Here is a 14,085-nt window from a genome sequence, read left to right on the forward strand (position 1 = left end):
ATGTATCTTCTCTAGTATAGCCCGTATATGTATGGAATCATTATGTGTTACATTTTCAGATAAAGCCGGTGTAAAAACAAATCGAAGATATCAGGCTTATAATTTGTTACTTAAAGGCAACAGTAGTTAACCGCTGTTCAATAGTCATAAATCGATTTAACTGAAACAGATCCGGGTCACAAACCAAAACCGAGGGAAGCACATCAACTATAAGAGGATAACAACGGAACAACATAAACACTGAACTGCTACAAAAACAAACGCCAACATACAAAGAAACGGACGATTTAATAACAACTGCCATATTTCTGATTTGGTACCGGACATTTTAAGAAAAAATGGTGGGTTGAACCTGGTTTTATGGCTAGCCCAACCTCCCGCTTATATGGCAATGTTAAAGATACCGCTAAAATGACAATATTACGTAACAGGAATACAGTACAAACAAGTGAATCTGTGAGCTACTGCTCACTAATGATACCCCCGCACCGCTAAAAGTACAAGGTAAACAGGAAGTTGTTGAGTGATGAATCTGAAAACGCATCACACGGTATAGCTTACTCATATAAACCCTGAAACCAAATTTCAGAAATTCTTGTAATGCAGTTCCTGAGAAAGATGCGACGAAAAATATTCATGGGACGGACGGATGGACTGACGGATGGACGGATGGATGGACGGAAAAACAGAGATAAAACAGTTTACCCCCACTTTTTTTTAAAGCGGGGGTATAATAAACGCAAGAACACTGAGGACACTGAAATACATACATAAATAATATAATAGTACATTACAACATGTAAACCACAGAATAACAACGGACACTTCCCATGTACACCACAATAGAATTATGAACTGTGCGTCACACCTATGGATCAACGCCACAAAAAGTGACACCAGACGCGCGTTTGATCTATAAAAGACTCATCAGTGGCGCTCTAATCAAAATCAATTGTAAGACCTAATCAAATATGAAGTTGAAGAGCATTGCCCACCAAAACGTTCCATAATGTTGTGCCAAAGACACGTATGCTTGGGGTAGAAAACCCTCAGTGTTTCGATTAATTCAATATTCAATGAACAGTCAATTTACAGAAATGAATGTAGCAATTGTATTTCATGTCAACACAAAGAACTAACCATTTGACTGGTGATACCCTAGGTGGCGGTCCGTCCACCAGCAGTGGTAACAACCCATTTGTTGAAAAAAAAACTGCTTAAAAAAGCCAGGCTTATAATTTGGTACGCAAGAAGCAGGTTTCGTCTCTAACAGACACGAACATTTAAATGTGTATGGTATAGAAGAGATTTTTTTAGCAGTGCAATATTATAAACTTACAAACCTCTTACAAAAGATTGTCTTTTCGCTTATCAATAAAAGATGTAGTTGCGATTTGAAAAAGGGAGGCCATACAACGTAAAAAAAACGGATAAAATTCGTTCACTAATTTATTACCACCAATGATTACAAAAAAAATCAAGAAAAAAGAATGTGACGTAGCACATTAGAATCTTGTATAGTCTTTTTTGGAATAACGTTTTTTCAACAAACAAAACACAATGATTATGGCTACGACGATTACACCTATTATAATGATTATAGCCCACAAATGTCCCTTTACAGAATCCTTCGGAACAGAACCAATGCATCTGTTGAGTTTTTTATTGCAGGTAAGATATTTTGACTTGCCGCAGTTTGGACATTGTGGCGATTCTTCATATTCATACAATATTCCGACAAAGTTACTCCGATACCCATCCTTGTTCTCCATCCAAGGAAAGCAATCCATGGTGCGGTCGGCAGTGTGGAAAGATGTCAGGTTATACTTGTCAGTTTTAGAAGTTTTCCCTAAAGGTGGATAAAATTCCGGGTTCTCTCCAAGTCGCTCTTGCTTTTGTCTAAATTTTTCCCACACGTAGTCTATGAAAGCATGGTGTAAAATAAATGTCGGGTCCCTGGCTGAACTGTTTAAAACGTCCATCGTCCCTCCGACCCATTCGTGAGGAAGGTTATGTTGACCTTCTATTGTTAATGCTTGCTCCGCTTTCCCTAAATGATCTATAACATCTGCAACATGGTGTACTTTAATATCATTTTCAATCATGTTAATGATATCAGGGGATGGCAGTTCGGTATGGTCAATTCGACTTACTTTACGTTGTAATGGACAATTGTTTATATCTAGCCAATGTTTAAAAGGACCGGAATCAACAATTCCATCGCCATTTCCTAGAAATTGATCTGTAAATATAACAGTGTGCCTCGGGTCAGTAATATTTTGATTATCGAGTACAGAATCCCAGTAAGGTAATGTTACAGAGTCATCTTGTTGTCGAATTGCGGTCTCAAACCTGCAGAAAATAAACTGTTGAAAAGGGAATACGTATATGGATACAAACCTACATCAGGCTATTTTCTTTTAATAACGTTGCGGTTATTTTTGGGTTTTTTTTAGAATTACAATTCATAAGGATTGAACTAGAATCTGAACACCTACTAAATCCACCAGTGCCAGTGGTTCATCTGATAAGGTGACAATTACAGGATATGTAAGGCAAGGTGTATTTATGGTATTAGAAGCGATCGAATATGTATGACAGCTGTATCTGTCGGTGGAGGATGGAGTCCTAAAAGCCATCCACCGAATCCGCCCTGAACCATAGTTTAAAACATATTTGATAAAAGGGTCATAGTTTCATTGGTATCCAATGATACCTTTTCCTTTATATCAAATATATAGCACGTCAGTAGTTGTCATTCATCATGACTTAATGTTTTTCCCCGTTATTTGGATAATTGGTTTGAATGGCAGATATATATGATTGCTCCTTTCCCTTTTATGCACAACTTTTGTTTAAGACTCGGGACAATTTAGAGCATGCCATATTATGTATATACCTGACTATTGTGGATATGATACCCTTATTATTATCAGAGGCGGATTTGGGGGGGGGGGGGGGGGGGGGTAGGGTGCCCCCCCCCCCCCTTTTGTGGGAAAAATGTGGTTGATCATTTAGGGAATCACTGAGGCATGACTGAAGCGGGCCCCCACTTGGGCAATCAGTGGGCCCCCCTTATGAAATTTTTTGGATCCGCCACTGGTTATTATTGTTATTTTTGTCGTTGGGTTAAAAGTTCTTAGGTTCGAGCCCCAGCCGGGTCAGACCAAAGACTAAAATTAAATTGGTATTAGATGCTTCTCCATTAAGCACGCGACATTAAGGAGTAAGAGCAACGACTGGTCGGCTCGTAGTCAGAATGATGTGTCCGGGTAGGATGACATGTCCTCCTGCGGACTTTTTCTTTGTGAACTAACACGTTAAAAATCCAGCTCAGCGTGTCGACATTACCTTTGAACTTATTAACGCACATTAACTTATTTACGGCGAATGTAACTCATGAAACCCCTTCCATCGTGTCTAGTGTATATGATGCCTTACTTTTTTCGCTGTTCATTTAATGTTTAGATGAATAAAAATGTTTATATTTTCAAACTGAATTTCCTAATCATATACATATACTAGAACACACCCGCGGGTCCGTGACTGAAATAAAGTGCCTACGCCATATTTTTAGTCTGGATTTTTAGTATTCGTATTGTCATCTGATAAAGTCATGCTGATTATAAGGTGCACAGTTTTCTCTGGTTTTCTTACTACAACCGGAAACTACATGTGACATATAGTATATTTTCTTTTTGATCAATGATTGAATTTATTAGTGTCAATCCCTGCATAATGACGAAGTTCAGGTGTGATTATTACCCGTGTATTTAGCAAATCCTAAATACAACTTTTGGTGGTGCGCCTGACAGAGGCGCAACGTACAGATTAGGTAACAGGTAACGGGTAACTATTGGTATCGGTATCGGATTCGACCCGGAACTTGTTAATTATTGGTCATATTAATTATGTGGCAAACAAAACTATATTTATATGATCAATGATTGAATTTATTAGTGTCAATCCTTGCATAATGACGAAGTTCAGTTGTGATTATTACCCGTGTATATAGCAAATCCCAAATACACCGTTTGGTGGTGCGCCTGACAGAGGCGCAACGTACAGATTAGGTAACAGGTAACGGGTAACTATTGGTATCGGTATCGGATTCGACCCGGAACTTGTTAATTATTGGTAATATTAATTATGTGGAAATCAAAAGGGCCTGGAATGGTGTAATTTTTAATCAAAATCATTGTCTTGTATTAGTTATATATAAAGTTGAATTCTTTGATTCGTCGTTTTTACGTCATGCCGGCTAACAAATTGGACTTCGTTATTTTAGTAATATAGATAAGTAGTTGATGATTTCATTTAAGGGGGTACAGATGGGGAACTATATGAATAAAAAACTACTCAACGTATTCTCTAATTTAAAATGTGTGTACATATTTTGAATACATTGCATACCTTAAATAGAAAAGTACACTTTATACTTACAACAGAAGGTAGACCCGATGCCATCCGAGGAAATTTGATCCACGATGGGCTGAACACAACGTACGATTACTGTGAATCAATGCCAAGGTGTCAAATTTATTTGGTTTAACTGTCTAAAAAGATCAATATAAAACAATCTATAAATACTTTATTGATAAAAAAACAAAACAAAATAACTTTGTTTCACAATAATTGGACAGAAATTGCAATACAAAAAATATATAAAACATCAACAAATTAAAGTTAAAAATACCGATCATCATACATACTTGGTAATCTGGTGCAATTTCTTATGTACATTTATTTTTTTTACATCAGTTTATTCAAAATTTTAAAATGTTCAAGACATTAATTTGATTTCCCTTTTTTTTTTAGAAACATATAATTCACAACTAAATTATTAACCCTCGTGTAAAAAATATTTTACTTAATGGTTTAAGAAGACATACCGTGTCATTTTTTAAATTATTGAGAGCACTGAAAAAAGTCGAACGCTCTGTTGCAGTCAGTGTGCGTATTTCCCGACGTTTTCGAATTGGTGTTGACCTGTCTTGAAGAGCTGCTTTCCAAAGCGACTGCAACCAAGTTTGTTGTTCTAGTGTTAATGAACAAAAATACTCCCTTGACAAATCCTGATTACAATCGGCAAAATTTATTTCACTCAACATTATACAACGAATGTCTTCGCCATTTAAAACTGCCTGATTTAAAAGAGCAGAAAGAAAGAAAAGAAGAACATGAGTCATAATAAACTGTTATTGTGAAACTTTCTAGCGGAAAAAGTTAGACGCTGGCTTTATATATAACAGATAATCTATCAAATTAGTTGATTCCGCGAAACTTTGATAAAACATTTACATTTTATCTTTCTGTACTAAATTTAAAAATACTGTCTAAGCACACACACACACAAAAATATATAAATATATATATGTATATATTAAATGGCGAATTTGAATTTGCCTGCTCTGATTTCAGGAAATATGAAGAACGAAATTAACCTGTTTTAGTCACTTTTGTTATACACGGAATATGGAAAGTCTCCAAGTGTTAAAAAGCGCACTGCAGTGAATTCATCATCATAGATAGTAGATTGATTGTCCACTGTATACCAAGGCATTTATACTTTGAACTAAAACAATAATTCTGACAACAAAAAAAACCCAGTTTTTTCCAATGGGTAAAATATGATCCAATGAAAATCTAGATTCCTTGCACACTGCTTAAGAAACCAAACAATTCTAAAGATGATGATCTGTTAAGATTCTATCAACTTATATATTGCTAACATGTCATTCATTTGGTCTTATGACGGTATTTAAGCATCTTGATATCGTTTTTTTTCCTTTGAGCGTTTCTGGTGCAGGTGGGTCCTGAGGTGCGATTTGGACGCAAGAAGTTTTTACAGTGATGTTTTCATTTTGTTTACCCTTGTATTTATATTTTCCTTTTAATTTCTGCTTTATCGAGAAAGTGTATACTACATGTATATACGGTATGTACTATCAATTACAAAAACGATTTTATCGGCGTCTTTGTCAATTTACCATCATCAACAACAACAACGTTTTTGTTGGCGTCTTTGTTACATTTTTTGTAAGTATGTTTGAATTTGTTAGTCAGTTGTGTTGTATGTCTGTGATGTATGTTTACACAGTCTTGGCTGCTGTATCCCAATTATTGTCACATTAACCTATTATGTCTGTTTGGTTTGATAACCCAATTTTGTCAATATTGCGGAACTATAAACAACTGTCATACAGGTTTAGCTAGATATAAAAGCAGATTTAACCCACCAGTTTCTTCGGAAAATGTCTGTACCAAGGGTGCATTTCTTTCTAACCTAAATTTTGTAAACGTTGTATGGCATTTGTTATCGTTTGCTGAACACTAAAAAAGTAGAAACAAATACATCGTTTAATCAGTGTTTACTGATCCTGTTTGAACTTTCAATAATGCATGCAAATGTTGTTGGTAAATACTAAACAGACTTATTTTGGTCATTAAATGCGGTTCCTTCAAACAACATACCTAATAAATCTCAAGTTAGAAACAAATGTAGCGTTTGCACAAACAAACGATGAACGACAAACTGTAGACGCATTTTTAGCGAGTGCATAGTTTGTCAAAGTTTATGTAAACTTTGCAAACGTATATTAGAAACAAATGATCAAAACATGTGCGCGCTTAGCCGTTTGCATCGTTTGTGTTAGAAAGAAATGCACTCTTAGTAAGGAATATGACAGTTGTTTTTCACTTGTCCGTTGGCTGATGACGTTTGATTTTGTCATTGTTTGTGGATTTCCACATTTTGAATTTGCCTTGGAGTTGGATATTTTTGTTATACTTTCTTTCGTTCAGAAAATGCGTGTAAAATTCAATAAGTGGTTTAAAGTGAGAATAAAATGAATATTATTTAATAAATTTCAATATTTGACGACAAGGAAGTTAGCTTTAAATAGTTATGATGACAAATTAAGATATAGCTATTCAATTATAATCTTTAACCTTCTTTATCATCAATTCAAACAATTCTCAACATCAATTTGATTAAAAGAATAAATTGTCAAACTGATTAGTGAGAAATGCAATTTAAAACATTTGTCGGAATTTACAAAATTGAAAACAACACGTTTCATAATTTTATGCGTCAACTATCGCTTTTGTAATATCTATCTTCCGCATTTTATAAAGCTGTAACCGTCAGTTATCAACTTCTATGATCTAGCCTCGATACATATACGAAATCATGACATGGTTCGATTTCATATGAATATTAATATTAGTAACGTTCGTTTGGCCTACGTATAACTCGCTTGTACATCCTACTTTGCTCTTCGTTTGTTGAATACGAACGAGACCAACATATACTATAATTTGCGATTTGATGAGAGAATCACAAATACCCTAAACCTGTTTTATGTGTCCCTCAGTTGAATAACTAACTAAATAAATAAATTTCTTGAAAAAAAACCGCACAGAAATACTTATTTCGCATCATATTGCATTCTTGTATAGTCTTGAACAGCATCATTTTATATAATCATATAAACAAGAGCAACTTTTAATAAATAAATTAAGTAAAAGTCAGGATAAACGTCAACGAGAAATAACCCAAAGGCACAAATTACCAAAAAGACAACAAGAAGTCAACGTACAGTCTTCAACATCAAGTCTTGTTTTATACATTTTTGTCACAATATTTCATTATAATCATGACTCTTTTAAATGTTAACCGTAATTCCCTTCATGTCAATTAAAACATGATTTCTTGTTTTTCATAGGACGAAATATCCTAAAATAAAAAGGCAAGGTTGACTTTATATGGCTTTAGTTGTAAATCCAGTTGTAAGCAATGAACATCAAACGTAGTATTACATATAACCCTATTTATTTACTGTTCTAAACACTGCGTTTTGTCATTTGCAATGTTATTCATTACTTTTTAATGATTTAAGAACTTGCCCTTGGACTATTGGCTCAAGTAAAAAATAATGATGGGTGGTTAGACAGACTTTAGAACTATTTACCCGTCTAAAGAATACATTGATTCCTTATCTCGAACTAGTTAATGAAATGTTGAAATAATATGTAGAAATGATAAAGATATATAAAGTATTTAGTTATCTTGATTTATATGAGATTGAATAATAATGTATCAGACCATGTTCGATCTATCCATCTAGCCATACAAATCTTTCCGTTTAAAATCTGATAGCCGTATATATGGAAACTGAACACGTAGCACAAGACTTATTTTCTGTGAATAAAGCTTTCCTTTCGTGAATATGTACTATCTTATTCAGAAATTATAATTTATTTATTCGATTACATCTATTTTACTTTTATACTTACAACCTAACATGGTTGTTCTTTTATTGAAGGTACAAAGGAAATAATTTGTTTTAATGATAATGAAAGGTGTGATAAATCAATTTACTTTCTCATGTATTTTCAATATGTAATGAGGCAAAATATTTATTTTTATGGACATTGCAAAAGAAACAACAACACAGTGTTTCATGACTCAGATTTTAGAACATGAGTACATTTGTCATTGTATATTCTATCTTAATGGGATCGATAATCTTTGAAAAACGAAATTAATATTAATATTAATTTTATGCTTGTAAAATAAAACTAATGCTATTAAGAAAAACATACTATCCATGCAATAAATGATTCAGTAATTAGCTATAAAACTAGACAAGTCATGTCAATGTCTTATTCAAAAACAGAAGCAAAAACATAAGCTAATTTTGAATCGACTTGGGTATTTTCCACAGCTTCTGAACCGGTGTTGAATTACCTTGAAGGGATGTTTTCAAGGGGAGTACTTCCTAACCGTTGAATAGTTTGGTTTCTCGGAGATTTCAAGGGTGATATTTTTCCCACCCGATTTTCCACTGCTACAAAATACCGGAATTTATTTTTTAGAGTCTATTTAATACACAGTACAGACAATGAAACACTTTTAAACATATTCACATGTATTGCTATACATTGTTGTTGCAAACAGTTTCGAAACAGTATCACAAAGTTCATTACTTTCTTTGATTTATGTTAGTATCGAGTGACATCCTTAATCAACATGAATTAACTTCACTATGAAGGACAAACTATAGCATTATTACCTTTGGTATTAACTTGAAATAGGATAATGCAAATCTCCCATCTACTGGATACTTAAAAAGAACGATACAAAGCCGGGTCGTCAAAAATTTCGACTGAACATCTGTATAAATATCTTACCACTATCCTTTCTACAGTAAATGATGGTATGTGGAAATATTGTGATGAGGTGTATTCAAATAGCGGTGTCAATCAGATGTTGATTCTTAAAAATTCTTAAGATCCACTGCAAAATCTTAAATCACATTCTTTAATATTGCAGTAATATCAAAACTTTTGATTTTTCTACGTTTTACACTACTATTCCTCCTGCTCAATTAATAGATCGAAAACATGGTCTCATTAGATAGAGCTTTATTTTTCAAAAATGAGAATTGTTGATTCAAATTCATTGTTTACGTCATGACAAATCTGACTTTGTGAAGAACCGCACAGATTGCAAAAGCAAATACATCGAAGATTGGGCTTTTCGATCGACAACATATCTTTTGAGCTTTTTAGATTGCTATTTCAACAGACAGTCGGTTTTTCAATGGGTGTTAATTGTGCTCCCCTACTGTCCAACTTGTTTTGTACTCTCGTGAAGCAGAATTCAAAAATAACCTTCTTATATACAAAAAGAAAAAAGAAAACATCAGTTCTTTAATTTCACTGTCAGATATATTGATGATGTCCTGTCAATCAATTACCCACATTTCAGTGAGTTCTTGTTTCTCAAATATCCTAATAAACTTGAGATTAGACATACTTCCGAGACTAGAATGTCTGCTTGCTATTGACATAGATGGACGACTTCAAACTAGAATCGATGACAAACATGATGAGTTCAACTGTTCAATAGTCCACTTCCCACTTCTCACTTCTCAACAAGTACATACCCTTAGCAGGAATATACCCTATGTCCATCGTATTTCGTTTACATATCTCAATTTGCAAGTTATACTTGTGAATGTTCATAATTTACGGGCTTGCATGCTCCTTTTACACAAAAAAGGTTCCTATAGTGTAATGAAGAAGAACGACTAAAATCGACACTACTTAAGTTTAACGGTCACCATCACGGATTGGTTGACCTATATGATATGTATGTGTCTCAACTCAACTCAAGCGACATGTTTTCGCAGTCTTGGATACTAGAATAGTCGGTCTTATCTGATACTTTATCAATTGTGCCGTATTCCCGATTTTGACATTTTGACTGAGCGTTGATTTGCGTGACGGGTTGTTTTCATTTACTAGCACTGAGTCGATACAACTGATGTTGGACTGTTATCGAGAGTATGATCAGCTCAGTAGTCAGTTCTTCGGTACTTACATAATTCGTAACAAATAATTCTAAAATACCCCGTTGACAAGTTACGAAAATTTTTAAGAAACTAAGGTTTCGATTCCCTCCGACAAACTTGATCTTAGATGAACTGGCTAATCTTTTTAGATTCCTGTTTGGTCATATTTTTCCAAACGTTTCTACGTATTTATGCCTTCCTGGCTTTTAAATACTTTGGTTGGAGCGTTCCTGATGAAGGTAAGTCCAGAAAACGACGCACGAAAATTGTATTGTTTTCATACATGAAATGGTATTAACTTCCGGTTGAACATGGCGGCATGTGGAAAACCCGCTAATGAATTTTAGATCAACATAGGGACTTAGACCAACCATCCATATCAAATCGTCTCAAATATTTATTGAAGTCTTAGCTGACAAAGTGTTCTTATTGAAAGGTCATCCTACCAGTATATAGCATAACTTCAATCTGATAACATTTGCGGTACGACTAATAACCAAAAACACCATCAAATATGCCATCACTCGACGAATTCCTAAGTCAAAACAATGAAAAATGAAGAGGAAACATACGAAAACTATCCCATATCTTGTGTTCCATCACTTATAAACTCCTGTTCAGGAAGAAAGGCTAAAAAATGCCTGTTTGAAAAACTTGACACATCTATATATGAAAGCGCTGCTCGAATGGTTGCTTTCAAAACATCCACACAACGTGTACCCCCTTGGATTCGGTCAATGTGGTTATTTTATTATGACTATTTAGGCATTAAAAACATTCCTATGATGTAAAATGGACAACAGAGCCTGCTTCCTGGCGGCCACCCAGTAAATTCCAAAAAATTATGAAGGAAATGTAAAAAAATGAGGACAATGGGGACAGCTTAGTAAATGAAAATATAACCAAGTTTGTGACCACCATATATCCTACTTCAGGGAAATGCTTACCAGTCATTTGTAGCTAACGGTTTTCCTTTATTGTTCAAATGTGTCAACAAAATGATAGACGATCAACAATTTTCAAACCAGGCCACAAATGACCCAAATAACAATGTCAATACTGAATACTAAGAATATTACAGAACAAAATTGTAACAAACTATGACAAAGTGAAATCTTCAGAGACAACAAATGTAAAGGAATCTCAATTATAAAAAAACATTAGAACAGTCAACACAAGTGCATGACTCTACATTAAACACATTGGTACAGTCAGCTGATTCAATATCTATCCTAGAAGACAACTGTGTCAAAGCATTTGACAAAATTGAAACAGTATTGTTAAATAATGTAATGAAAAACTCTCTATAGTTATAAAAACTCACACAACAGCATTAGAAGATCAAAAAATCATGCTAAAAAGTAAAATAACAAAAGTACCGAACTCCAAGGAAATTTCAAATCTCAAATGGCATAATCAAAAGCTCAAACACATCACACGAATGGAAAACAACTGTCATATTCCTGACTTGGTACGGGAATTTCCTTATGTAGAAAATGGTGGATTAAACCTGGTCTTATAGCTAGCGAAACCTCTAAAGCAGTGTTAAACTGAAATTCAAAATAAACAGGTCAATGTTACATTAGACAAAAAGGGACAAATAAGTTAAGAAACAGAAAATGCTGAACTAAAGAGTAGGATTGATGCATCACAATTAAAGATAGAAACATTGAACAACAGCATACAACATTTAAGATCAGACTATGCATTAAAGATTGAAATGTCAAAATCTGTTCAAACAAGATAATCAAAATCTTCAAGTCAGACTCGATGGAACTCAGAACGACTGTCAAGTTGAAATTGACCACCTTCGTAATATCATAAAAGGTAAGAATGAAGAAATAGAACGGATTGAATGAACAGCGAAGGCACTTAGAGAAAAAAATGACAAACAACAAGACGAAATTATATCTATCAAAATGCAACTGATACCACAAAGCAGCTTTGATTTGAATGATAATTTTCAAAAGGTAGCTACTACTTCGAAAGCTAAAGAAGTAAATAAATCTCCAAATAATGCGGAAACAAATCAAAAAAAACATCAATCTCGATACTGTGAATAGAACAAAACCGAAAATAAATAATTCTCAAAGACCTCCAGTGATTATTGTGGGAACCTCTACCACAAATCGTTTAAACACAAATTTCTTATCCAAGAATTTCTCTACAACAAAATACACCGCTTCTCAGTTAGAAGATACAGCAAAAACAATACAGGAACTGAAATCATTTCCTGCTCCTAATGTTATTGTATTACATTCATTGACTAACAGTTTAAAGGAAAACTCAGCAGATAATTGCGTCACAAAATTGGATGATATTGTTCAAATTATCAATGAAAAGTGGCCTACATGCAAAGTCGTGATCTCTCTTGCCACTGTTAGAAAAGACAAAGATTCTTATAACAACAAAGTACACCTAATCAATGCTCTTGTGAGAAATCATCTTACAAAATACAACTTCGTCTCTTTATGCGACAATGACAACTTAGCCACAAGAGGAACGCCTATTGACAGGTTTAGCCTGTACCAAGTCAGGAATATGACAGTTGTTGTCCATTCGTTTGATGTGTTTTGTCATTTGATTTTGCCATGTGATTAGGGACTTTCCGATTGAATTTTCCTCGGAGTTCAGTATTTTTGTGATTTTACTTTTTATCAAAGATGACGGCTTCAATTTAACAGATCAAGGTGTTGCTCGTCTCGCATCAAACATTTTTTAAACGTTCATATGAAGAAATACTTAACTGTCAACGATCGACGAAGGGTTCCAAAAAACCTTACAGTTATAACAATCAAAGATATGGCTATTAATTTGGAGACTGTTGGGGTGACAGATGGGGGTAAATTTGGCCTTTTGCCTTTGTATTGATTTCTATTTTATTTTTGCAAGAACGGCCATAAAATAGTAAATTGACCTAAATAAAACAAGTGGTTGATTTCTTCAAATTTTGTACACTGTCTCATTTTTAGTACAAATCTTTAACTCACTTTTTGTAAATTCTCAAAAAAACTAATTTTTCGAGTTATTTGCAAATTTTAATTAAGAGTACATAGAAAGTCTAATCTCTAATTTGAGTTTTGTTTTGTTTTGTTTTTTTTTATTTCAAAAGTTCCTTTTATTATTTTTCTTGCTGTTTGTTAAAAAAAAATAGTTTGAACATCTTTTGTTCAAAAAAGTAAAATATTTAAGACAAACAAGTAACTATTATGATTAAATATATACAGCAGTTTGTGTTGTCCAGACACCCTGTACATTAGAATATTGTATATAGCTATAAGAAGATGTGGTATGAGTGCCAATGAGACAACTCTTCATCCAAGTCACAATTTGTAAAAGTAAACCATTATAGGTCAAAGTACGGCCTTCAACACGGAGCCTTGGCTCACACCGAACAGCAAGCTATAAAGGGCCCCAAAAATTACTAGTGTAAAACCATTCAAACAGGAAAACCAACGGTCTAATCTATATAAAAAACGAGAAACGAGAAACACTTATGAACCACATCAACAAACGACAACCACAGAACATCAGGTTCCTGACTTAGGCCAGGTGAAAACAAATGCAGCAGGTTTAAACGTTTTAATAGGCGCCAACCTTCACCCTTACCTGAAACAATAGTGTAACATCACAACATAGAAAGACACACTATAACATATCAATTGCAATGGCTTAACTCAATCAAAAGACATATTAACAACAACAAGTGAACATACTCTGAACG

At 34.0% G+C, this 14,085-nt stretch overlaps 1 protein-coding gene across 1 annotated transcript; it reads right to left on the reverse strand.

Moving 5' to 3' along the window:
- Nucleotides 1-1,436: 1,436 nt before the first annotated feature.
- LOC127705760 (tyrosinase-like protein 2) lies at nucleotides 1,437-5,366 on the reverse strand. The gene is made up of 3 exons (XM_052210120.1): nucleotides 4,893-5,366; nucleotides 4,444-4,556; nucleotides 1,437-2,352 (listed from the first exon to the last, which is right to left on the reverse strand). Exons 1-3 carry the CDS (start codon nucleotides 5,187-5,189, stop codon nucleotides 1,506-1,508), a joined length of 1,257 nt encoding a protein of 418 aa, XP_052066080.1. The 5' UTR covers nucleotides 5,190-5,366; the 3' UTR covers nucleotides 1,437-1,505.
- Between the last annotated feature and the right edge of the window lie 8,719 nt (nucleotides 5,367-14,085).

This window comes from Mytilus californianus, unplaced genomic scaffold (assembly GCF_021869535.1).
Source record: "Mytilus californianus isolate M0D057914Y unplaced genomic scaffold, xbMytCali1.0.p SCAF_6, whole genome shotgun sequence".
In the NCBI taxonomy this organism is placed as follows: Eukaryota; Metazoa; Mollusca; class Bivalvia; order Mytilida; family Mytilidae; genus Mytilus; species Mytilus californianus.